General features: G+C 41.1%; 2 protein-coding genes across 4 annotated transcripts in view; both read right to left on the bottom strand.

Annotated features, from left to right (window-relative positions):
* The window catches only part of marchf8 (membrane-associated ring finger (C3HC4) 8), a 67,800-nt gene extending 59,190 nt beyond the window's left edge, over positions 1-8,610 (bottom strand). The window contains exon 1 of one of the 2 annotated variants that reach the window (XM_025061125.1): positions 8,247-8,610. The gene's annotated coding sequence lies outside the window, so the exon portion shown is untranslated. The remainder of the gene's footprint in view (positions 1-8,246) is intronic. The other variant, XM_008321899.3, reaches the window with a different exon arrangement.
* A 4,890-nt stretch (positions 8,611-13,500) lies between these two features.
* Positions 13,501-26,206, bottom strand: zfand4 (zinc finger, AN1-type domain 4). 2 transcript variants are annotated; one of them, XM_025060741.1, is made up of 10 exons: positions 25,891-26,206; positions 23,394-23,706; positions 22,084-22,159; positions 21,388-21,473; positions 21,075-21,261; positions 20,325-20,469; positions 18,697-19,926; positions 16,990-17,044; positions 15,311-15,428; positions 13,501-14,484 (listed from the first exon to the last, which is right to left on the bottom strand). In XM_025060741.1, the coding sequence occupies exons 2-10, from the start codon at positions 23,575-23,577 to the stop codon at positions 14,349-14,351; spliced, it is 2,217 nt and encodes a 738-aa protein (XP_024916509.1). In that variant the 5' UTR covers positions 23,578-23,706; positions 25,891-26,206; the 3' UTR covers positions 13,501-14,348. The 2 variants fall into 2 exon arrangements, with proteins under 2 accessions (XP_024916509.1, XP_008320118.1); XM_008321896.3 differs by having other exon boundaries at positions 21,406-21,473; positions 25,891-26,205.
* Positions 26,207-26,220: the final 14 nt, after the last annotated feature.

Raw genomic sequence — 26,220 nt, 5'->3', positions numbered from 1 at the left:
TTACAGTAAACACAGGCCTGGTGCTGGACACAGTGTGTCTACCAGCAGTCCAACGTCCAGCTGTCCAGCTGTCCAGTCCTTCACTGAAGGGAGTTATTGTCTGTGTGTGTGTGTGTGTGTGTGTGTGTGGGTCTGGCTGAGTTGGCTCCAGTTAATAACTGTGTGGAGCTCAGTGACCTTCAACAAACATTTACACATTTCATTAAAGTTCATTCTGCAGGATTCAACAAAAGCTAACGCTAACGTTGTCGTTCACCTTCATGCAATTTCTACATCATCAACATGAACAGGAGCCTGTGATAATCTTTATGTATATTTATAATAAGAACATGTCGACCCAAACTGGAGGCTTCTGTGGAGAAAACTGAATCTGCACTGAAAACTAACTTCCCTCTGGCCATTGGTAAACAGAGACAACGCCCTGTTAAACACTAGGTAGCGCTAATCATTAAGCAGATGGAAACTTTCAATTTTTCTTAACCGCAAATAAAAAACAACCAAACAAAAAACACCAATCAAATTTTGATAGGGTGAAGTTAAGAAATATGCGCACTTAAAAGAAAGAATAAATTATAGCACCCCCTGCAGGGAAGAATTGGTTTTGTAAACAAGTGAAAATGACTTCAACAGTCGCAAAATACTTTGAAAATGACAGATTTTTCACATGAACTAAAGTCGGCGATTCCTAAAGCTGAAAGATGTCAAATATCAGGTTTTCCATGTTGATGTTTGACGGCTGTCACATGAAGCAGTTAAAGTCATGTGACCGCGGCGACACCTGCACAGAAAACTTCAACCTCTTGTTTGAAATGACTGAAGTTTTAAATGCAACTCCAAAAATGAGTCTAAAAAATATTTCCTTTCACAGCTGCACGTTCAATTTGTAACGCAATCGTGGGAGGAACAAAATCAATATCAATAACTGCCACAAAGTCAGGAGCTGATGCATCATGGGTATTCTAAAGCATGATGTAGTGAAGAGTTGGGATTATCTGGAATTACAATTCAAGCAGCAAATGCCAGACAAAAGCCTTAGAGCTGAAGAAAAGAATTTAACAAAAAAAAAAAAAAAGTATTTTTAAATGACAGCTGCATTCAGATGCTGGGAGTCGTCTCATTGTTTTGCAGAAAACCACAGTCTTTGCTCCGGGGTATATTTGCTCTTCCCAAACATGCAAGGAGAATTTCTGAGGAGAACTGTTGGCCTTGACGATAAAGAGTGACAGAAACTGAACGACATTTTATGTTTAAACTCCACTCTCAGCCTCAGTGGCTGACCTGCTGACCTGTTGTCTACTGGACTGTCCAAAAAAAACCCTGGTTAAAAGAACGGGAACTGTTTTGCAAAATGCCTGCAAAATGAGTCAGGACTGCAGAAAATGAGTGAGGCAGAGGAGGCAAAGATAACTTTAGACTGAAACGCCATGGACAGACGGATAGACAGACAAATGGACTGACAGAGAGACAGACACTAAGATAATAAAACACAGAGATCAAGTCCTCAGCTTTAAACTTGTTCAACCCGTCCTCTGTGCGGCAGCTAACGGTGGGAAGCTGCTGTGAGAGAGTGCAGTGTAACATTACAGATATGTTGGACTTTCATTGGTTCAAACTTTTCCATCAACGTGATGATGATGCTGCTGCTCTCATGTCTACACCTTCATCCTAGCTGACCTGAAAAACCCGGTGAGATCATAAAAACCCTGAAGACATAATCAACATCGCTGCTACCTGCAGCAGCAGCAGCTACGGCGCCATCCACTGTTCCACTCAGCTGAGGCAGCACTCCTGCTCCGCTGATGTATAGCAGCTGTCCACGGCTGCCATCTTTCATCCCATACATTATAATATCACTACACCTACACACACAAACACACAAACACACCCACACACACGCCTGTGTAAATGCGCCGGTGCACGGGTGTGGGTAAACTAAAGGAAACTGCTCGTCGATCGTCCAGAAACTAATCGATACCAACCCCCGTCCTCTCGTGCCATCACTTATATTTTTAGCTGTTGCCATGAAGATTACTCCACCCAGGTTTAACTCACAGGGGTCTATGACATCATCGCTGAGAGGAAGTCATTAGACTGGATCAATACTGTGTTCCCCGAGGATGAAGACGAGCCACGCGCGCCGGGACGCAGGAGCAGAACGTGATTCCAGGGCCTGTGACACTGTGACGCCTTCATTAGGTTACAGCACGGACAGATGCTGATGCAGCCAGACTGGCAGGGGACACAGTCAGGCCATGAAACCTGATAACAGCTGTGTCTGACGAATCGCAAATCATGTTCCACATCAGCAGCGGCCATATGTCGAGATTTATGCTAACTTTGATGACGTACCGTGGTGGAAGGTCCATTTAGAGAAACACAAAGTTAAACCTCCACGGTGGAGACCCTGACGTCGACACGGTCTCTGAAACTCCAGCTGCAAACACTTGGAATGTGTGAGAGAAACTGACTGCTGGGGCAGAGTAGTATTTTATTTACTCCGCTGCAGTACAACTGCACAGGAAAGACGTACTGTGTGGACGGATGTGTTCCTTCACAGAATTAGGAGAAGAATATTTGAAAGACTGACCACCAGAACAGAGGGAAGACCACGGGTGAGAGGGAGAAGGACACAGAACGAGCTGAAACAGTGAATCAGTAAGAAGGACACAGAACGAGCTGAAACAGTTTTAGTGCAGCTGTGTACAACATCAGTGCATGCCCCTGATGCTGAGCTCATGTACGGGACGTATTGTAGAAAAGGAAGTGTGTGTGTGTGAAACAGCACGTTCAGTTGTTTTAGACAGGTTTTAATTATCAGTCACAGTCTTTTTTTTCGGCCTAAATCAGATTTGGGTTTTTTTTTTATCTTAATGAACACATGTTGAATGCATCCTTGTATGGCTAACATCTGTTTGTTGTTGATGATGTCACGCCTCCATCATCAGTGTGTGTTCGTTCCTGTCCATATCAGCCCTCAGAGACTACACCTACAGTGGTTTCTTGGCCTCCTTCTCTACACAGTCACTCTATTCCTGATTAAACGCCACTGGACCGTAAAACTTGGCTTCGTTCTGGAGGAGCTGCCAAAACCTGAGCCACGTCCTTGGTGCCTTAGTCCATTTTATCTGGGAGGAAAAACTCAAAGAAACTTGGCAGGTGGGTTTGAAATACTCCTCTTCATCCTTTCTTTTCCTTTTTTTTTTTCTGTCCTCGACCTCGACTGATTTTCACAGTTCTTCATAACGAGCCACTCTAAATGTTGGGCCGGAGACTTTTTTTTGCACATCATTGCAAAATGACTTGGCCGAGGAGTGCGGCGCGGCACAGCTGCCCCTGATTTTTACAGATGACCTGATGGGAATAACGAAGGGATTAAATGATGACAAATAGTCATTATCTTTTAAATTGAAAAATTAAAGAAAGAGAATTGATTTAAAAACATTGATTTAGCAAAAATCTGATCAAATATAAAAAAATGTTAATACACTGCATACCATCAGGTTTTCTAATTACCCTATTGCCCCAGTGAAAACACCGAAGATCAGCAGAATAACATGACGTCTACACCGTCATCCTGTCCATATTGTAACAAACAGCACCGTCAATCAGACTGTAGTGAACTGGCAGAACTTCATGTACTTTAGAACGACGTTCCCTCCACTGTGACGACAGACGCATGTCACGGTTTAATTAGCCTGCAGGCTTCTTCACAAACATCCTGACTGGAACCCAGACGAGGGATTTTTTTTTTCTTTCCCATTTCTTCCTGTACTTGGCGCTACTGTCAGTCACAGCTGACGACTTCAGCGTCTGTCACTAGACAGAATGTGGATGAGTAGAATGAGTAGAAACTTTGGCAGATTGTTGCTACAAGCTAGCTGAAACCACTAATATCTTCTTCTCATCTAATACCGGAAACGAAAAAGGACAAAACAACTGAGATAAAGAAGACAAAACAGTCTGTATCTAGTCTGATTAATTTATCCATTTTGTCTCCAGGCCTGGATTTGATTCCTGAATAAATCCTTTGAATTTAGCCCCAGGTCCAACACATCCCTGATGTATAATTGTCTTCTCAGGCCATGACCTTCGTCCTCAGATTTAATCAGATCTGTTCTTCCCACCTGGACTTGGTCTTGTTCACTGACAGACAGAATAATTAGCGCTCTGATGGCGAGGTACAGTAATAACAGGCTGCCCCACGTGTTTGTTGTCAAACCCACCTCCTCTCCACGACTCATCTGAGAGCCAGTACAACACAGTCTGTTACCTGACATTTTGACTCCCTTTCATTATGCTGCTATGTAAATGTTTGAAACACAAAATATCTGTGAACCGGCACAAAAACCTCAGACAATCTCAGAGGAGTCTGACAAACAAACACTCCTTTATCTTTTTCAATATTTCTGCCACAGAAGAGACGGGGGGAAAAAAGCTGTTTTTAAATTAGCCATGTCGGCTAAAGCTGCTGCTTACACTGTTGGAGCAACAGTCAACGAACTGCGACTGTCAACAAAATAAAAGTGAATAAATAAATAATAAATAAGTAACTTAGGGTTTGGTTCTATCACGTGTGTCAGTTCAACTGTACTAGTTGTAAAGGTCACAGGGTCAACAACTCTAGCTAAACTGCACGGCTGTTGATTATGCTGAGTAAAGAATTTGTATAAAAACGTCCAAATATCAAAACCTCAGAGCTGAACAAAGACACTGTCTCTTTGATGTGATGCATCACTCACTTTGATTTCAATAATAAACGGCCCGTCTTCCTCTCTGCCAACGCGTCCACATGCTCTTCAGCATAAATCAATCCTCCTCCTCATTGTCTTCGCCTGCTGCCGCAACCGCAGCTCACTTTTTTTGCAAACTTTTTAAATGAATTTGTCACAGATTTTGCTCATTTATTGAAAAATTACTTTCTCAGAATCAGATGTAGATGTCACAGCTGCTCCTGCAATAATCTAAAAATGTAGAATTTATTTTTTAGGACATTAAGCCAATATTAGCACAGAGTCAGACATAATCATAAATACAAGGATATTTAGCACCACACTCCGGGAAAGAAAGGAAAAGGTGAATATTGTTATGCACATTTAACTCTCTAATTCTGTGTCTATCTTTTCTAGGACTAACTTTTAATCTTCTCATCGTTACAGACCATGAAATAAAACATCCGCAGCCGTTTGTTTATCCATCTAATTTCATGTAAACACTGTCGATCGATTCAAAGGTGATGCTCAAACGTTTGAACGTCTGCTGAAATTCATAGAGTTGTTAAAAGAACAGCCTGACCTACGGCGCCCCGAAGAAATTGCTCCAGCGGCTGCCCCGAAACCTGAAATAGGACTGTCACTGTTGAGAGAACGTTTTGTGACACGATGCACCTTTAAGGACAACGAGGGGCAAAAACAAAGTGGAGCGTTCGTCTCTGTGGAATCTACTTATTTGTCTCTAATGGCAAACTTGTGTCCTGCCGCCCGGGAATCAGTTTCAACAAAGTGTCAGTGTGGTACCGATTGTGTCCTGCACAGAGACACATTAGATGTTGAGAAACAAACACAGCAGGGAAGTTTTACAAATGTGGAGTCAAAATAACACAGACCAGGTCTCAATTTGACTACGGTTCAACAAGAATGGAATAAAACAGTTATTTGGACAGGGACAGGCACGTGTACAGAGAAATCATTGCTAATTATCAACTAATTTAAGTTTTATAATGACTAAAACTAAATATCCACGACACAAACTTCTTCAACACCATCATTAAAGTAAAATTACAGCTCAAATACTCATCTACAAGACTGCAGAAGTCAGTCTTAAAGAAGGACATCACGTACAGACGGCTGTGTGTATATAATCCCAGAGGCCAGATCAATTACAGCAGCACAACACAGAGAATGGCCATTGTGTTTACTGCTATATGTTTATGCACGCTCTCTGCACAGAAACCAACGGCACAATGAGGCTTTTTTTAAAATCGCAACAAGCCGTCACTCCCCAGCAACCCTGGCTGAGAGATAACTGGAGGCTGCGATGATGTAATGCCCACGGACAAACTCAGCTGGTCCTGGATAACGACCGAACACCAACGATGAAGCCAGGGCCACGATGCAGATGGTGTCAAAGTAATCTGTCTTTGACGCCACGCCAGACCCTGCGTTGAGCAATGAGAGGCAACAGCGTTGCATATTTTTAAAGAGCGCTAAACATACAGTAGTGTGTGGAATGCATTTCAACATTGATGCCACAAAGGAGGCGTATAATCCTCCACCGAGGCAACAGCAATCTGACTAAAGACTGTGGGTTGGAAGAAGGGATTCGGTTTTAAATACAAGTACAGGTTTCTGTTGTTTTTTAAACTGTTTTACATATAATTGAACTGCTGCTGTGGGAATATGGCTGCAGACATGAACAGAGGCTGCTCCACCTGTGTTTATGTGGTTCATCATAGGGAAACATGTGACCGAGGAACACCTATATATAGCACACAGACTGCTCTGAGCCGAAAAGCAAGCTGTCGCTGGAGTCTATTGTGCAAATGCTACAAAAACATCCTAATCAATATTGATCCAGTGTGATCAGGTCATGGGGGAGGCGGGCCCACTGCTGACCTCCGATGGACTCTTCTGGGACTGTGGCAGGCTTCAAGAAATAAAATAATGGATTTCCTTTGGAGACATATGTCTAATGGCAGGTTAAAGGGACGACATATTCTCTGGGTTATTGGGAAAATTATTCCTGGAAGTAAAATGAACTCCACACACAGAGAGCTCTATAGTAAAAAAAAAAAAAAAAAAAGCTTTATTGCACTGTCCCTCGCCTAACTATTTGAAGTACTGTGCTTAGGTGAGAGAAATGATCGGTACCATAAACTTGTTTCATGGAAAAACTAAAGTTCAATCACAGCCATCAACATAGGAATATCTAATTACATTTGGTAAACCCTGAGTGAAAAAAAAATTAACCAGGTCTTTGCCGATCCATATCTTGCGAGGAAGAAAATCCAGGTTTTGCTCAGGGCTGGTCCCCACAACAAACAGAAGGACTGAACATATTTGGTTTTGTGCACAGTCATCCTATTCTCTGTCCACAGTTGCTCAAACATTTACAAACCAGAGCTGTGATACAGTTGAACACACAACCCACCACTGTTTTCACTCATCCTCAACAGCTTAACCCTTCATCACAATCACCGATATGACAGAGTCCAGATTACATAGAGCACAGAGACGTCCTGGACAGGTGTTCAATCCACGGCCAACACACACGTTCACATTCACCAATGATCAATCAGCCTCTAATCAGCCTCATGTCAATTCTATCAAGACAACTTGGAGGACAAAACCAGAGGATTCTGGGAAAATACCATGAGTAAATATACAATACACATTGTTCAAGCCCAGGACTCAAAATACATATTTCTGTCAGTCAAGACTACGTCACCATAATCCCAAACATGTCACGTGTAGATGAGTCGATCAACTACAGTAAACGTCCACAGCATTTATTGTACAGAAAAAAATGGACATTGCGTCTCTTTGCAGGTTCTAGTTGCAAAGGGAAGTCAGAACTGAGAGGCTACACCATATTGACAGCATGATTGTTCACGTTCATGAGTGGATACTGGTAACACACCTCAATCCCAGAACCACTTGTCACACCTGGATACAATCTGTCACTTTTTCTGGGGCTTCTCTCAGGCCTGGAGACGCCTCTGCCCTTTTGTTATATACAGTCTCCAGTGATTTTTTTATTTTTATTTTTTTAATTAACTTGATGCATTTATCCACCCGGAATAAAGAGCTAATGGTAGAGGCAAGTGCGGAGACTTCCACCGAAAGGGAGGGGTGAGCTGAGGAGTCACCCTTTGTTGCAATCAGCCGTGTCAGCGGTGGGATATTAACGTGTAACCTTTTTTTTTTTTAACTAAATCAATATTTGTATACACGATAATAAAACGAGGTTAAGCTGAATTCAGGAGGACGAAATACGGCTAAAAACATTGAACTAAAAACATTTGGTTCTTCTTAAAAATTTAGAAACCAGGTGAACTAAATGTTCTTGCATGAACATTAAATTGTTAGGAAATTGTACGGCTGCGTGTAGTCGTATCGTTGTGTTTGGGGCTGCGACAACGGTACACTAGCATATGATTTTAAAATAAAAATAATAACAATGGTGATAAAAAGAAACACTAATGTAGCTGCTGAATCAGCGTCCACTCTCATTAATAACCAACCACCTACCTCTGAACCACAGCAGGCTTCTGTCTCCGTCGTCGACCGTCCGCTCTCATACAGCAGGAAAGAACCCGATTCTCACTCTATCACATTGCAGCACAGTCCGAGCGAACACCCGTCTCCTCCTCACAGCGAACAGAACCGGACCGAACAGAACCGACCAGAGCTGAACAGCTGCGCACGGCTGCACTCATCAGCGTGGACGTGCAGAGACACGGACAGTGGACGCACTGCTGCTTTGTGCCTGTCGTCCCCGCTGGACAAACGCAGAGGACACTCACCGCTGACTGACCGAGTCTGCTGCCGCCGTCGGTCCACCGCGTACTGTTTATTCCATAGCTTGGTCTGAGCAAGTATGCGTGCGTGCGTGCGCGTGCACAAGTAACCGTGCGTCACTGACTTCCGCGTTACAAAGACTGGTTAAAAAAACAAAACAAATCATACACATACAACACAGGTATGTAGCAGGTGGACAAAAATGACACTCATGAAAGGTCATTCCCATAAAATAGGTAAATATATATACATTAGGTGTGTATTTATATATGTGTCTCCTACTGCATGATATTTACATTTATTTACATATTTTTACATATATGTAAAAATATATTCTACATAATATAATAATAATAATATATCCATGTGTGTATATGTATATACACATCGATTATACAATTCATATATATTTCGTTATATTCACATATATATGGTATATGATGTTATATATGTATGTATATACATATATGTATTGTTATGTATATGTTTCATTCCATTTTAAACATGTTAGCTTTAAGGCAGCTGACGTGATCTCACTCATTTCATTACAGATAGATACAATACACGGATGTAATTTTGTTTATTTTTTTAAATCTAACGTCTTTAGGATCAGTAACAGTAACTTTAAGATAGAAACAGTTCTTCTGCTCTTTTTCCTTTTGGACTGTGTTTACTAACTACTGTTTTGAAGGCAGTGCCTTAATCACACACCATAGCACGGCTCACTACAATTTTGTCAAACCTTTCACTCTTCAGCACTGCCCCATCTCCAGTGCCTCTACTTCATATGTTGCTAAGAGTCGCTAAAAACAAAAAACAAAAATAAAATAAACAAACTTCTCCCGCCTAGTCAGTAGCACAGACTGGAGATGACTGACTCAGCTGTGTATATTCTGTATCAGGCTTGTGGACGCTTGTTTGGTTGTTTTGACAATGGAACATGTTCCAACAGCGTCAAACTAAAAGCTACAGACAGGCTGAGTGAAGACACCTGTTGTGTCTAAAACAGGTGTGTCCAACGGTCTTTCCTCATTGGTGTCAAATCCACAAATGTTCATAATCATCTCTGAGGCGATTTAACAAGGACATCTGACTGTTATCAGTGGGCCAAATGGGCCACGCCCCCTATGAAATAATCATTGTAATTTAATTTTATGTTTTTGAAGCACACCTGTGTTGTATTTTTCACACAGGTTTTTATTATTGATGCTGATTCTTATTCATTTCTACAGGAGTACTTTTGGAATACCCCGTAGCTGAAGCCATCATCATTATTATTCCACCTTATGAATGGCTCGCAGTGTAGTGTGTGGCACTTGAGTAAGTCAGATTGTACTGTGTAACTCTACACTCGGAAAGCCCCTCATCACGGAGCAGTGTGTTGGGAGAGACTCACTTGTCCAAGGAGGAAATGTATCCTGTGCCGCCGTTAGGCCCCATCTCTCTGTCTCTGAAGCCTGTCATTGTGTTCAGCCTTATTACTCATGCACAGTCTGCCACTTAGTCCTTGGCACCGGACAACGAAGCCTCTGTGCTCGGCCTGAACGGAGTGGGCACCACAGGAGCGGCGATGCCAAACTGTCAGGCACGTGTCTCTGCATCACGGAGACACAGGCCTTCCCTGGCCTGCTGCTGTGAATATAGAGATGTAGAATTAACGCCCACGTCCCTGGATTGGTTCCAGCGATCTTCCCAGAAATCAGACTAAACAAACTAAAAGAAAATTTTAAAATAAAAAAAAAAACCAGGGTGTTGACATAGCTGTGAGGACTGGAGGATGTCAAGAGCCCTTGTTTGACATGCCAATCCCATTAAGTGTACCATACAAGTTTCATAAGAGAGAGCAGAGAGGAGTCTTGGTCCCTGGAGGTCTCTGTCAGATGGATTCCAGGGAGGAGAAACTGTAAGTTTTTTTTACCTCAACATGTTTCTTCCTTCATTTATTGCCACATTGAACCTGCTCAGCTGGTTGTTCCTGACTGTCTCATGCACTGATCACTGCTGCGTCTGTGGCGATGATGTCATCTGCCTATGCAAAAGTGAGGAGTGATTTCATTGGCAATGGTTTGGAGCAGGGGTTCCCAATATGTGGGTCACAATCTACCGAGATCACAAAAGGAGAGCTGGCAGATCATAAGCAATTTAAAGTAAAATCTAAAATATATATACAGTATATATATATATATATATAAAATATATATAAATATAATTCTTTAGTGTGTAGTAGTGAACATATACTGTAAGAATATGATCATATTGTGCCATACAGCATCATGCATATGCAAAACTAATAATAATAAAAATGTTTTTTATATACACATATAATACACACATATATATACAGTATATATATATATATATATATTTATTTTTCAACAAAACAGGTTTGGAAAAAAAGAAAGTCAAGAAAAACATTGTTTTTCTCTTTTGACAAAATACAGGTTCTACAGCACTTGGCAGCGTAGCAGCAGCCAAACTGAATAATCTTGAAAAAAAAAAAAAACCCAAAAAAACCCAAAACACTGCCTTTGGGTTGTGTACGTGTGTGGGGAGCTGTGAAAGACAGTTTAAGCGAAGAGGAGAAGGAAAACAAATCAAACACTCTCTACATCTCTGAAGAAACAACAGGAAGAATGGATTCTTCAAAGAGTGTGTCAGACGTTTATGCTGCACCTTCACAGGTCGGACGTCTTTAAGGTTCCTCTCCCAGCTACGGATTCATAGCTAAAGACCTAAACAGATGAGAAAAGCAAATGTAAACAGTTTCTCCTCCAGGTGAAGGTTGAAGGATGTTGGTGCTTTAACTGAAATCTCTCTGAAAGCTGCAGCACTATCTCTGCTTTATCTCTGCCATTAGTCAGTAAAGTCTGCATGTTGAGCAAAATAACAATAATAAAAATGTTAAGGTTGGACTATTCATTTAGATGTCTTAGCCCAGAGGCCATCAAACATACGGCCCGTGGGCCATACCTGGCCCGTGAGGAGGTGCAATTCCGGTCCACTTGATGAATTTTGCATTTGTATATTAAGTATAAAAATGCAGAAACCCTTTCATGATATTTCCATGATATGTTTTGTAAAATTGAACATGTATATTAAGTATAAAAATGCAGAAACACTTTCATGATATTTCCATATGTTTTGTAAAATTGAACTTCAATAAATATATGAAAACAAAGAGGAAAAACATTTATGTATTTATAGGTAATTATGTTACGATCGTACTGGTCCAGTCCACCTGACATCTGATTTGGCTCTCTGTGGCCCCTGGACCACAGTTTTAGACACTAATTTAGGTTGTTCTTACTGTTTTTAATAGTGCATTCTATTTAATCGCAATAAAAAAAGGAGAAAATACTGGGAAACTATTATTGTTTTACGACAAAGTGTGTTTTTACAGCTGGATCTTAAAATGCTTGAGAGCGGGTTTTTATTTGCTACTATAAAAGTTTTTAAAGTCTTTGCTACTCACCCTGCGACTGTTTCTTGAATAGAAAAATAAAACCATCCTTTAACAACAACAGATTGAAAATTGGCAAAAACAAAAAGGCACTCAGTCGGAAACCAAATGAACACGATGCATTTGTTCTCACATCCATCAAACCCCCAAACTATCTCCTTTTGATTAAAAACAAACAAAACAGAAGTTTCTTTCTTTCATGCCGTGGAACATTTTATCAGTGAGCGGAGACCAGGAATTGTTTCAGCAACATTTCCTGCACAGACCAATTATCTTGGATCAAAGCCAGACAACATGAAGGAGGAAGATGAGGATAAAAACACCGAGCTGTGACTCAGGTCATGGTCTGTCTGTCGAACAGGAACAACGTCCAACGTCAAAGGAAAGTGAAAAATAGCCGCTGCCCCTACTTTTCATCAGGGTGGTCTGCTGCGGTGACTCACCGCTGAAGAACAACAAAGCGCTGCACGGTTTCTAATCCACAATCTTCAAATTATCTGCAGGAACTCTGTGGGATTAGTTTTCACCAGTGCATGAAAACAAACTGCAGCCTGATCCGATGTGATGCAGATGATTTTAAAGTTGACTAAAACCTTCAAACTGAGCCCACGGCAGAAGGAGCTCAAATGCAGTGTCTCCTAATGGTTGGTCATGACCTAGAAGTGGGTTCTAATGTAACAGGTCCATCAGACAAGTCTGTTGTGTTACTGCAATCACAGCCTTCAACACATTAGTTCTTCCTCTGTGCCTCGTCTGCACTCTACCTCGATTCCTCAGTAAAAAAAACCTAATTTCTGTATTTGTGTTGACAAAACAGAGTCTAACAGAGAGGGACATTCAACAGTTCTTATACAGACATTATCACTGTTTATCAGTTTCCCATTTATACTCATATATATATATACAGTATATATATATATATATATATATGTGTGTGTGTATATATATTTAAAATATCCAGTTAGTTTTGAATAGAATATTTTTACAAATCTGGTCTCCTAGGATAATTTACAGTTATGTCGCAGGTTATTTATGCCAACCCGGTCTTTATTATTCTTGGATATAATTGTTTGCATAATTTAAACCAGTGTTTCCCAAACTTTTTTTCTGGGACATATTTTAAAAGTCACAAACTTTCGAGACCCAAGTCAACAGACATTATCGTCGTAAACTCCTGGGAAACATGATGCGAGATGACCCAAAAAAACAAAACAAAACTGTGGAACCCAGTCTTTGGGAAACAATGATTTAAACTATGTATTTAAGGTAATTCCAATTTCAATTGTACTTTTTACTTTATTACATCTTTACTTATTTTTCACTTCAGTTCATCATATCACTCTGCATGTACTGGCCTTTTGCTCTGTTCCTGTCGACTTCTGATAATTACTGCACACACGGTTACTGAATGTGAGCAAATGAGAAAGAACAGCATCAGCATCACCTCACAAAAAAGTCCGAATTTTCTTTTTCAATTCACAAACTACACCTGATGTAACTGCAACTGGACGCCGCAGTCGGATGGAAAGGTTAAGAAGAGACTTTATTAGATCAAACCCCTGTAGATACTTTAACAGCATTTGAAGTTTTTGCAACAGCTGAGCAATAAAAAGACATACAAAAGATTTTTTTTTAATATGGCAACCACTGAACTGTACACACACACACACATATCAATGACACCATAACACACCCCCAGCCTACACAGGTCACCACTGACACGCACACCTATACACACTTTGCATAATCTGCTATAATAAAAACCAATTTTTTTTAATCATAAATAAGTCGTAAATTAGTAATAAATATTAAGCGTTTCATTAGTAGACATGGTGAAGTGTTCTTTTCCCAGAAATAAAGCAGTGATATTAGCATGTATGTGCCGCTTTAAGAACGAAGAAGAATCTCATCGACAACAACCTCACTGTCAGTGTCCTCACCCCCAACGACAACAAGAGTAAGTGTATAAATATGATGGAGCTAAAGTGCATCTGTCAAAGACTTGTCCTAAGAAGTCAGTGATTAAAAAAAAAAAAAGTTAAAAAAAAACTATTAAAAGTTGTGAATGTGCAACAGATATAATTTGAAGAAAGAAGAGAGAAAAAAGGATTTAAAAAAAAAAATCAAACTGTATTTTCACATTGTAGAGAAGTGAAGTTTGTTCCGGGCTGTTTTTTCAGTCTGTTCCTTTAGTCCGTTTGGCTTCAACAAAAAATCTGATGCTAATGTTCATCAAACTTGGCTGCTAAAAAAAAAGCACAGTGGTGAATAGGTGCTTTTCTTTCCCCTGCTTCTCATCGACGGACAATCTCTTCAGGTCTCTCTCACTTCAACCTGCAGTACTGTAATTTCACCACATGGGGAAGGTGGGGCTAGATCTTGGGCAGTTTGGGAGCGCTGATAAGTGGGTTGCTCTCCTGCAGGAGTCGCCGTCCGGCACTTTTGTAGTCGTAGGCGCAGTCGTGTGTCTCTGCGTAGCGGTGTGTGGCGCAAAAGTTGTGACCGCACCTGAAAATAGAAGTGACAAAACAGACTTAGACAGTGTTTGGATGAAGATCTGAACTCTTCAACCACAAAACTCTGAGTTTCGAATCATGTTTTTAGAAGCAGTGGTGACGCTTCGACTAACAAAGAAAAGGAATTCAACAAAGGAACTAATTACCCAATCCAAAAAAGAGCTAGTTATTATTTAATAATAAGAACTTTCATAATTACAGAATTCTGCGGCAAATTAAAAAGACAATCATCAGAAGATTTTTATGATAGAACCTTTTTTTTAAAAATAAATATGTGGGCGACTACAGAAAAAACAACAGATGTGGTCGACGTGAAAAGAAGTCCAGATTTTGGCAGTAAACGTTAGACAATGTCACGATTCCAGGAACTACAAGGATTACTCACAGAGACTCCAACCATCAAAGAAATTAGTAACAGTGTCTCCATCCCACACCAAAGGATTAAAGTCTACAGTCAGATCATTTCACTAAAAACACCAGCCCCATGTCACCCCCCTACACACCCCCCTCCCCCCGGTCCACGGCTAGTCTTTGTAAGCACAATTTAAAAATCGCTCGCTCTCTTCAAGTGTGGATACACACGGTTACACGCCGTTGCATCAGTCTCCCAGGGTAAACCTGGGAAAAACCCCTGGAGATGGAAGGTATCCGCTCTAAAGTGGAGGTCGAAGATGATGAATGTAATAAGTTATGACAGAAGGAGCACAAACAGAGGCCGACTCTCACTGGGGAACGTTAGAACGAACCAGTGAATGAACCAGTGCCGGTGGAAGTTCATGGACGGTGCTGAGGGACAGATGTGCCGAAGACGCCTTTACCTGCACTTGTAGCTGGTGGCCAGACCGGTCTTTTTGTCACAGAGGAAGCAGTGCTTTGAGCTTTTCTTTTTGCTGCCAGTGGGAGCTTTGACTGGAGGTAGGTGGTGAGTCTGAGCGCCTGGAAGAAGAGGATGAAACGTATGGTTTACTCTGAAGGAGCCAGAGAGGCTGAAATGACAGAGCACTTAAAAGTTGATTTCTATCATTGAGTAAATCACGACTGTCACGAGCATGAGAATGGGCTGAGCGACCCACTGATTCTAAAACACAATTACACAGAATCCTCTATGGCTGCACGCGGAATTACATATAATCACAACTTTATCTCATCAAACTGAAATTTCCACTGAAACATTTGTTCATGTTCTGGCCTAAACTTTCCAATGACCTGATGGTCACTGTTAACCGTTGATCTTCAAGATCAGGATCAAAACAGTCACCAAGTGACTGTGCATTTTCTCAGTCTTAGTCACTTGTGTTTTATTTCTTCTCCAAACTCTGACAAATTCTCACAAGTTGCCAGAAGTTAAAAATAACTACTTAGTCATTACCGACTCAACTGAGGTGAGAATTGGATGTTAAAAATAAAACAGTCCTCGCTGGTTCACATTTATTTAAATTAAAAAAATATGAGCACAAATAGCAGGCGTTCATGCATTCGTGGTCTGGCACGACGGTCCCTAAAAAACAAAAGGACAACCGTAGACCTGACCTGTTGGTTAGGACTGGTCCCATCTGAACCATTATTAGGTCATTTTTAGACTTTTATATGTATTTTCTTTAGTAGAATTTTAAACAAAGGAATAATGATTTTTATTTTTTGTTTTTTATACTTTATTTTTTAACTCATAACATCAACTAGAGTCTGTCAAAACGCTGCTGAAGGTTCGGATCATGAGAATTTCTGAGAAAAAGGAACAATAAAAAGATAAACTCCTCTGCAGCGAAGAAACAGGAAGTTCGCTGACATCGAGCAGATGAGTGAGTACAGAAGAATCTGGAACCACATTTAACACATTTCCAATGTTCTTAAAACTATTTATGTGTCAACGTTCTGCTGCGTGGGGAATTCCTTGTCGTTTGATCAGATGTTATTTTTGATCTTTCTGTTAAAATATATTTTAATTTTTTTATAAACACTCTTCTTGTCATGTAAGACACACACACATTTATTTTCCAGCACAGCAGCCTGTGGTTCTGCACAAACAGCTAATGTCACAGCAACATAAACAAGTGTCTTGTGTTCAAATCATCTTCACAAAATGCTAATATAAAAACAATTAGCCATTTATTGATTTGATTTGACCATTTGTTATTCTGAGCGTGTCAGTGTGTCGTCCACTGCCTCCTCTCTGAGTCTTCTCCTTCTGCAGTGGTAGAAACAGTAAATATTTAAAGAGCCTGGTGATGGTGGTGCTTTCGTTGTAGCCTGTATAAACACACATCCACATAATAACCACGTCTCTGTTCTCCATGTGACGTGTAGCAGCCACCGAGAGCTGCTGAGTGAACTCTAAAGGACCATAAAAGCTGTCACTCAGTCCAACCTACGCTGACGGAGCGGTGAAGTGGACGAGCCCGGAAAAACACAACACAAACGGCGACTTCAAGTCCGTCTGATGCAAAAGCATCGCTATCATTATAATCATGTGTGTGTGTGTGTGTGTGTGTTTTCTTACCTATTCTCCCAAATGAAGCCATGACTCCTCCTGTTGGAACATGAGTGTTGGTGGCCTGAGCAAAACAAAAAAAAATATTATTTTTCAGCCAAAATACCCTGTGTTCTAAAAAGGATTTGGTCTTTTTGGGGACATTTTGATTTAGTCTTTTTGGGACATTGTGACTTGGTCTTTTTTTGAGACATTTTTGGAGGCAGAAGGATGTGGCTGTAAATGTTTTGCCTCAGTCTGTCTCCATGAGGGCAGTTCATTTTTATAACAGTTTGATTCATTTATGCTGCTCGGTTTATTCTGTTGCCTTCATGTGTTTGCGAATGTAAGGCTCACTAAATTGTGTGTATGTCAACTCACTTCTCTATTGAAGTTGGTTTCATTTAAGCAGTAGCATCCTCATGATGCTGTCCATTTATGATATTGTATGACATCATGATTGCATAATCAAAAAATGTTATCCTGTCACAGTTCATTTGTTGTTTTTTTCTGACCAGGAAAATGCTGGGCATCGCTGACACCATTACAAAAATGAAGTCAACTTCGGTGCAGATGGCTGATGAGGTAAAGACGCCTAAACAGAAATGCATGTTTAGACTTTCTTTTAAACATTGTTTTTCTCCTGCTCCTCATTCTCTCCTTTGCTCCAACACATCCTCTTTCTCCTTTTATCCCAACCAGATGATAAGGCAGATGGCTGAACATTTCTCAGTCTGATCCTGCCAGAGTTTCCTTCCTGATAAAGGGATTTTTTTTGGTGTTTAATTTCCGAGCACCGACGCCAAGTGCTTACTCATTGTGTGAACTATTTCACTTCTCTTCCTCAGAAAAAAGTCTTTGACCTTAAATACGACGTGTCCAACAACCAGGCGTATTGTAATACAGCACGGTGACAATGTAGCTATCAAACACAAGCCCAAGACTGGATAAACATTCTTGATTCTTTCTCATGTCTGCGTGGTTTGTAGCAATGTTTGGACAAAGAAAAATGTTGAAACATTTATCACAGCACTTATCAAGCCTCCAATGTAATATTTGTACAACAAGAAGTTACAGTCCAACAGTCAGTATTCACCGCTACATGCCATAAGAATTTCACTTCAAATTTAATAAAATAAAATTGAAATTCAATAAAACTTTAGAGGCTGAAGTTGGCTTCGTTTTGGTAAAGGTGAGGTGGGCGATGCCCAGCAACACAATTACTGAAACAAGACAAGTCTTGTGGTGATGTCATTGTGATGTTATGCATGGTTGAACAGCAGCGCCACCCTGTTGTAGCCTGTGTCACTCATTCTCTCTGTGTGTGTATGTGTGTGTGTGTCTTCTAGTAAATATAAATATATCTTATTAACTTAAATTAATGATGACCAGAAAGAAACAGGCAGGAAAAGCAAAACTGAGAGAACACAGGGGCGGGGCTGTGCATTCTATTAAATTGTATACATGTACTGTACATATTCTGACTACTCGTTATAAATACACACATTTACTTTGTATCCTTGCACAAATTTAACATCAACTGTGATACATTCTCTGTTTCTTCTTCGAGCATCTGCTGCATCTGAAGAATTCATAACATCTCACTCATAACTGGAACTTTAGTTGAATAAAACCATATTTTTCCTTCTCCATCTCTGGTGTTACGCCGCTCAGAGCCAAAAAAACTGTGTACCAAAACTGTTTGTTAAGTGTCGACAGAAAACAAATAATGCTCACCATGTAAGAAGAAGCAGCTCGGTGCAATGGAGACACTGGCCTGATAAGACCCTCCTGAAGGAGCCTGTTAGTTGTGATGGACGGCAGCCTGGAGCCATGGCTGCCCTGTCCCAAGGCAGCAGAAGGAGGCAATGCCACTGCAAGACCAACGCTGTCCCCGAGGCCGTCCCTGCTCCTCCTGCTGTCTGTAGCCCTTGTGGAGACAGATGCCAGGAGCTCAGAGTTGTCCTGAATTCCCAGAGGGTCCTTGCAAGCTCGGTTGACCAATTTTGTGATGCTTCTTGCTCCTGCCTTTGAGAGCTGCTCTGGCCTCCTGCCAGAAGCCTCGGCTTTAACAGCACCGACGTGTGAGGCGTGAGATGATGATGAGACGGCAGAGGTGTGAGGGGATGTGTTGCTTGGCTTGTCAGGTGCGGAGGATTGTGCTTGAAGTCTGTCCTGTAAACAGGAGAGAGTGGAGTCGAACGGCTGAGGCAGCAGTCTGGAGGAAGTGGTGGGTAAAGGAGAGGAAGGGCCAATTTGAAAAGACGTGCCAAGTTCTGCTCTGTCAGCTCTGCTGGTCAGAGAATCGCTTTTACCAAGAGTCCAGGTACTGAGAGGGGAAGGGGAAAGGGGCAACTGGTGCTGAGCAGCAACCTCGAGGGACCTACAACCTCCCTCCACCTGGGAGGATACGTCCAGACTCAGTGGATCTGAGAGCTCCCCAAACGAAGCACCGGCTTGTGTTGGTGCCACAAGTCCAGGACCTTCATCTAACAAACCCAGTCCAACTGCCTCTCCTGAGGGGTCAGCAGGATCAAAAACAGCCTCTGGCGGACCTCTGGTACAGAGAGGTGGAAGCTGAGGGTACACGCAGTCCCTCATCAACCTAGTGCTGCCGATGTCTAATCGGGACACTTTGGGAGGGGGTCGTATTTTAGCAAATGCTGGACAAGTCTCCCATGGCTCTTCTTCATGCAGCATGTAACAGGAAGAGGAGAAGATGGAGGGCGAGGCCCTACGGGGGATGTGCAGGTGGGCGGATGCTGCTGCTGCAGAAGGTGATGAAGACTCTATGGTTTTGTGGTCAGCAATAGGAGGTAGCTGTGGGCTTAGATGCTGAGAGTGGTTTAAATGATGTAGAGAACGAAAGAGTCGGTGATGGTGCCGCGTGCTGGTAGAACCTGGTGAACCACCACAGGGGTGTGAACTGACTGGGGCTCGAGGTTTCACCTTTGCAGACTTTTTCGGCTGGAGATCAGACATAAAGAGACATCAGAATGAGATCAGAAAGCACTGTATGATCTATTATAAATTATAAAATGATAGCCATCGTCTCATTACGTTAATCAGGCAGCCAGTGTAATTACATTCACAGCATAAGAACGATAGCAAGTACGATTTAATATGATAAAAAGTTCTACCCTCGCTCTGACACATGCAAATTAGTGTTTTGCTGCAGTGCAAATAAATTATGCAGAATGGTTGCATGCTGTCATTTCTGTGTATGATTGTGATGAGCGGTGTCCTCCGAGACTACGTTTTATAAACATGGTGTGAAAACGAATTTAGCGTCAAGGCCTCATTTGCATTCTGATTGGGGGAAAAGGCGAAAATTGGTCCAAATGTGATCCCAGCAGCTCCCCCACCTTCTTGTTAAGGTTCATGTCCTCCATCTTGGCTTTGAGCAGCTTCATTTTATTCATGGTGATGGAGTTCTCAAGGCTGTGCTGAGCAGCTGCAGAATTATCTCCATCCTCCTCCTCTGCATACATGTTGAATACAGAACCGGCGCTGGAAAAAATATGACAACCAGAAAGAGAGGGAGGGAGAGGGAGAGAAAGAGAAAAAAAGAGAGAAAGAGAGAGAGAGTAAGACGAAGGCAAAGAGTTGTGCACATAAACTCAGCTGCAGTGTCTCACAGCCCTCACTGATTGCATTATACTTTTCACTCTGATTCTCATGTCTGTGTCTTTTTGATGGTCATGTTTTTCCACAGTAGCTTACATTAAAAACCACTGCTTGGACTTTTCAAGCCACCGCTCCACAACTTTATATGTAGGTCAATTTAGACTTAAGAAATTCTCTGTTGAAGTCAGTTTTGCTTTGGAAATAGTTGCTGCTAAGATGTGCTCATTAGATAAACATGACACAGCATAGCATAACATCATGACAGCCAATCATTCCTTTCCTGTTGCAGTTCATTAATTTGGTTTGACACAACTTCAATGCAGGGCATTGCTGACAGCAACATGAAGCAGACTTCAGTAGCTGATAAGTGAAGCACTAAAACTGAAATGAGTGCACATATAGACCATGTGTGTCAAGTACAGTCTACACTGTAGACCATTGCAAGTCTACCCCCAATTCTGCTTAATAGGTAGTGATGAGATTCTCACCTTACAGATTCAGACAACGGGGTCAAAGTGCCATCACCTCTGTCCACCACTCTGAAGAAGCTCAGCTGGTCCCCCTTTCGATAGACCACAAATGTGACCTGCTTGTTGCTGATGCTCTTCTCCCAACCGTCCTCCTTTGTGCTGTCCATCAGGTTGGACACGTCTTTGATAGGATCCTCCATTGTTACTAACAAAAACAAGTGAAAAAAAACCCACACAGAATGAGATTTTAATATCGGACATTTCATAGAAAATACTCCTCAGAATGTTTTTTTGTTCTTTGTGTCCAGCTGTCATGTGACTGTACCCTGACCTGCAGTGTTTCTGTTACCTCTCCTAATGTTGATTGGCCCTCCCCTCATGGCTAAGACCAGCTTCAGAGTGCAGCCTTCAGCAATGCTGCAGAGCAAACAGATCAACAGAGCATCATTAGTGGGTTGTATGGTTACTCTATAACCCATGGATTCATTGCACAATAATCTATGATACTTTGGAAACATTTAAACATATTCCCCACAGAAATGTTAATGTTAGTGAATAATTAACTTGATTTTGTAAAAAAAAAAAAAAAAGTGTGGTGAGAGTCTCACAATTATTATTTCACATGAAAAATGCAGTATAATACACCCAGGAGCAAATCAACCAATCCTCACTCCAAAAGAAGAGTTCTGTTTTCTGTCTCAGTCTCCGTGCAGTTTAACACTTAAAAAAAAAAAAAAAACATTTTCTGCAAAGTGCCAGAAGCTGTAAAACTTGTAAATGAAGTGACACCACCACCACCTTCATCATCATCATCATCAGCAGCAGCTGAACACGATGAGGTCAGATTCTGAGAAACTGGGAATATAGAGAACAAACTCTTTGACACCTGTGTCATCCGTGTCTTAATCAACAGTGGTTAGTGAAGCAGCTGGAACATTAACATTAAGACCGAACAGAACCTCAGACAGAAAGACGTCCCAGTGTTTCATCTTTTCAGGATAGGAAGAGGTGGGAGGAACAGATTTACCCATAATCGTGGAGACAATGCTCATCATCCAGCTCCAGATTGTTCCAGATAAGGTGTTGCTGGGCAACAGGAATACCTTAACAGACAGCAAGAGGGAGACATATCAGCGGAGAAAACACCCTAATTTGACAGGAACATTGTCATGTTTGGATAAGAAAATTTCCCACTAATCTGACAGACACCTGGGATGAAAATGTCACGAGACAGGGTGAGCCAGAAACTTACTAGTTACTGATTCATGTGTGCCCCCTAAAGACAGAACAATGCAACTGCTGGAAAAACAGCAAAAAACAGAAATGGAAGATTTAAAAAAAAAAAAAGAAAGACATGTACTTAAATAATACTACCTTGAATAAGTTTGTATAAGTGGGACTGTGTTTTGCAAGGTAGATTGTGTACTCTGTACTAGTACAGAACAGCATGCAAATTAAAATCAAATAAATAGGAATTTAGTTGAGGCAACAGATAACAACAAACTAACAAGTAAAAGGCCTCTTTACTTCAGAATTGAAAAAGAAAATGGGTGCAGAGTCACAACACTCTCAGTGCCAACTTTTAACGACCTCTCTGACCCCAGTGCTGGAGGTGGGCCAGTGTTGGTGGAGAGAGCAGCGGCCTCATCATTGCTGAGTTTTATGCTCCATTACAAACTTGAATTGGCTAAAACACCACCATACAAAGAAACCGAGGAAAAACCATTTGAATCAAAATTCAGAAGCAAAACAAAGATACACAGGAATGGGAGATCGCATCTTGTTTCTGCAACAAAGCAACCACAGAAGAGTGCCAAAATAAATGAAAAGAAAACCAAAACACATTCTTCCAGATTCACATTCAACAGCACAGAGACCCAACATTGAACCCAACTGCAAAACAGATGATTTCGCCTCTGGTGTCTCATCTGGGAGATAAGCCAAATAGAGTTCACCATCCTAGTGTTGAATCTGTATCGCTGCTGACTCTCAAAAATGACTACAGTATGACCTTGTTGCACAAAGTTGTATTCAAGTCAAACGTTACAAGGACTCAGTCAATAACAGATTATTCTCCAAACTCAAGATAAGCTCAAGATAAATAAAAACATAGAAAAAGAGAGCAATAGTACATTAACACTTGCTGTATTTACAAGTGCAAATGCCATTTTACGAAGATTAAAAAATCCACAACAAGTCTGCTTGTACTGATAGTCACACAACATATTTTAATGTTGTCCCTTGTATATTAATAGCTTACATTTAGAATCCCACCTCATTCAAAAATGACATGCAAACAACAAATGAAATAATTAAAAGGCACTGGTGAGTTTGTACCTTCAAGGCGCTGGATCTTTGCCTTGACTGAAACGACAGCCTCGAAGGGCAGCACACGCAGCTCAAAGCAGGTTCCTGTCAGCGTCTCTATGAACAGCTCCATAGTGTCGTAAAAAGGGAACTTGTACTGAAAAGCTCCTGCGCTGTCGTCATTGAAGAAGGGTGGCTCTTTCCTGTTGGTCATTTTTGCAGAATGGAAGACAGATTTTCAGGGAGATGGAGAAGTAGAATGGTGCAACAGGGTTTTGGAAGAGAGGCACCGGCACTGATCACCAGCCTCGCAGCCGTCACACATCCTGTGGGATGATCACAGCTGGAAGTAGAAAACAAAAAGTCAATGCATCAGTGGTTCTAACCAATATGTAGTAAAGAATAGTTCTTTCAAAAAATGGCTATATCAAGTGGGTTTGAACACAACACAAAACAAGACTTTAAGTCATCATGACTACTGAAAACTCATATGATAAATATTTATCATTTTTATCCACATTTGAAAAAATAAAACATCAAAATATAATCTGAAAAAAATCTCATCATAGCAACACAGAACATTACCAACAAAAACAAAATTGTTATGAATTCCGAAAATTGTTTACATGGAATGTACTCCAGTTGTGTTTGCAATTATACTAGACTTTTCTGTAACTATATGCATGTTTCAGAAACAAGAATAATGTGCTGCCCCCTTCTCTGTTCCCTTCTCTTATAAGAGAAAAAAAATCATGAGTTCAATTCCTGGTGGTTACTCTGGTTGGTTAAGTTTCTAGTTTTCTGCCATAGTTGAAAAGCAAACAAATGGACAGAACTGACGTATGAATTACAGTGTGACAGTAATTTGTCTCTACATGTGTCCCATGGTGGACTGATGGACCGTCCAAGATGTAGCCCTGCCCATTAGATTGGCAGCTGGAACTGGCTCCAGGATTAAATAAAATAAAATAAATGTGTAACTCTTTGAAAGGAAATTATTTCTACTTTAACAAAAGTTGATTCTTCTTTATAAATTCACTAATGTTTATACTTTTCTAAGCGTCACACATTTGAAGGACCCAATGACCGGTCAACTAAGAAAAAAAGGGATTGTAAAAATAATACAAACACTTTCAGCACCATGAGTCACAAGACAAATTACTCAGTGGAGCAGTGGATAAACAAATACAAAATCAATATCAGTATTGATCACATGTCAGTACCTCATTAAGGCACTCTCCTGGACTGCTGCAATGCCCCTTTAAAAATAAGCTACAACAATTTTAGAAACAAGGACATGCACCGGTGACAGCAGCAGCAGCAGCAGTAGTGAACATGTGCAGCCATCTAATGAAACATTCAGGGAGGCAGTTAAGTCACAGGCCAAAACTCAAGATCAGGTGCGTTACATAAGCCTGTCAGTGGTACAAGGTGTCCTGATCCTGACGGATCACCTCCTTTGTCACTCTACACCTCTGACTTTGTACATAAAGACTGATGGAGAGACATACTGGACGGATAAGGACTACCAGATAATGTCCCAAAAATTATAATTTCAGGTGGCATCTTAAATCAGGGTGAATGATGTCAGCCGCAGAGAATAACGGAATTCAGGTTCAACATTACTTTGAGGCAACAACGTTGTTGTGAAGTTTACAAATGTTCCACCTATGCAGTTAACTAATTTTAACTCAGATTAAGTTCTGATTAGATTAGATTAAGGTGTGCATCACCTTGGCCTGACCTGCTGTCAATCACTGTTTGAAAAGTGATGGGTAATGGCCACAAAACTGAAATGTGGAGTTGATGGTGTCATCTGTGTACATTCTTTTTTTAAAGTAAAAAGTACAAGGGTAATTTACAACAGGAAATACACTGAGCTACTGAACCATATCATTTAACAACAGTGATTTTTGTTTTATCCCTTCAATAAATGCCTTGGGCTCGTTAGGCCAGGGTATTTATTGAGACATTTAATAAGGTCCCGGCATGTTTGTTGTCCATGGCTTTGCTGTGTGTGCTTCTTTGTGGGGGAGGTCTTTTGTGATATTTGCGTTGAATTTGTGATATACACACACAGTTTCTGTTCACTATACAGTACTACAGACTAGACATTTTTAACGTACCCTTTCAGATTCGAAGTAATGTTTGAATAAGTACCAAAGGTCCGTATCATTATATCAAATATTGTACTGGGCCTGGGTTTACGTATTCAAAACCGTAAATTGTGTCACAACACTTACTTTCTTTAGCACAAAACTGAGGTTTCAAGCCGTAAACGTTCACAAGCAAAAACTATAGTCTTTGAATTCACCCTTGGTCGAGGACAAAGAAGAGCCGGAGCAGCTGCGTAAAAGCGATAATGCGAGCTTCATGACAACGGGGATGAATGGAGTTGACAACCGTCTCAATGCAATTCCAGCCGCTAACATTTGCACAGAAAGGTGATACGTGGTGAAATAACTAAAACCCAGATTGAACAGTATGAACTAAGTCTACTATTGATACAGAATTCAAACCTACTGACCGATAGGTTCCACAATCCCACGAAGCCCTTTAGCAGACGCTGCTAGCTCTGGTTGCCATGTTAGCCATCAACTAAAACAATGGCTACTTTCTCTCGGTGCTCGGTTAGCAGGCTGCTCTGCTGCTACATCCACGGACTCCGCTCATGTCCTCCAAATCCACGGAAGCTGTGTTTAAACAACAGGCAAAACGTTTAAAACCCACGCAAGGACCGGACGTGTGTGTCCACCCTTGTCGGTCGCCGTTGTCCCATTGTTGGCGACATCATTATACCTGTCAAAGGCAGCTGGACAACACCTTGGTGACGTGCTTTGATTGACAGACATACCAG

This window comes from Cynoglossus semilaevis, chromosome 12 (genome assembly GCF_000523025.1).
Source record: "Cynoglossus semilaevis isolate Cse_v1.0 chromosome 12, Cse_v1.0, whole genome shotgun sequence".
Classification (NCBI taxonomy): Eukaryota; Metazoa; Chordata; class Actinopteri; order Pleuronectiformes; family Cynoglossidae; genus Cynoglossus; species Cynoglossus semilaevis.
The sequence above is the reverse complement of the archived record's forward strand: the minus strand, read 5'-3'. Positions and strand labels throughout refer to the sequence as shown.

What these genes read in the sequence shown, in the direction of transcription:
- zfand4 (XM_025060741.1), bottom strand. Translation starts at nt 23,577, where the DNA reads ATGACCAACAGGAAAGAGCCACCCTTCTTCAATGACGACAGCGCAGGA. An exon ending in GGCTTCATTTGGGAGAATAG is followed by an intron (nt 15,429 to 16,989) that starts GTAAGAAAACAC and finishes CTCTTCTTCCAG; the next exon opens with GCGCTCAGACTCACCACCTA. An exon ending in GCCACCAGCTACAAGTGCAG is followed by an intron (nt 14,485 to 15,310) that starts GTAAAGGCGTCT and finishes TTCTATTTTCAG; the next exon opens with GTGCGGTCACAACTTTTGCG.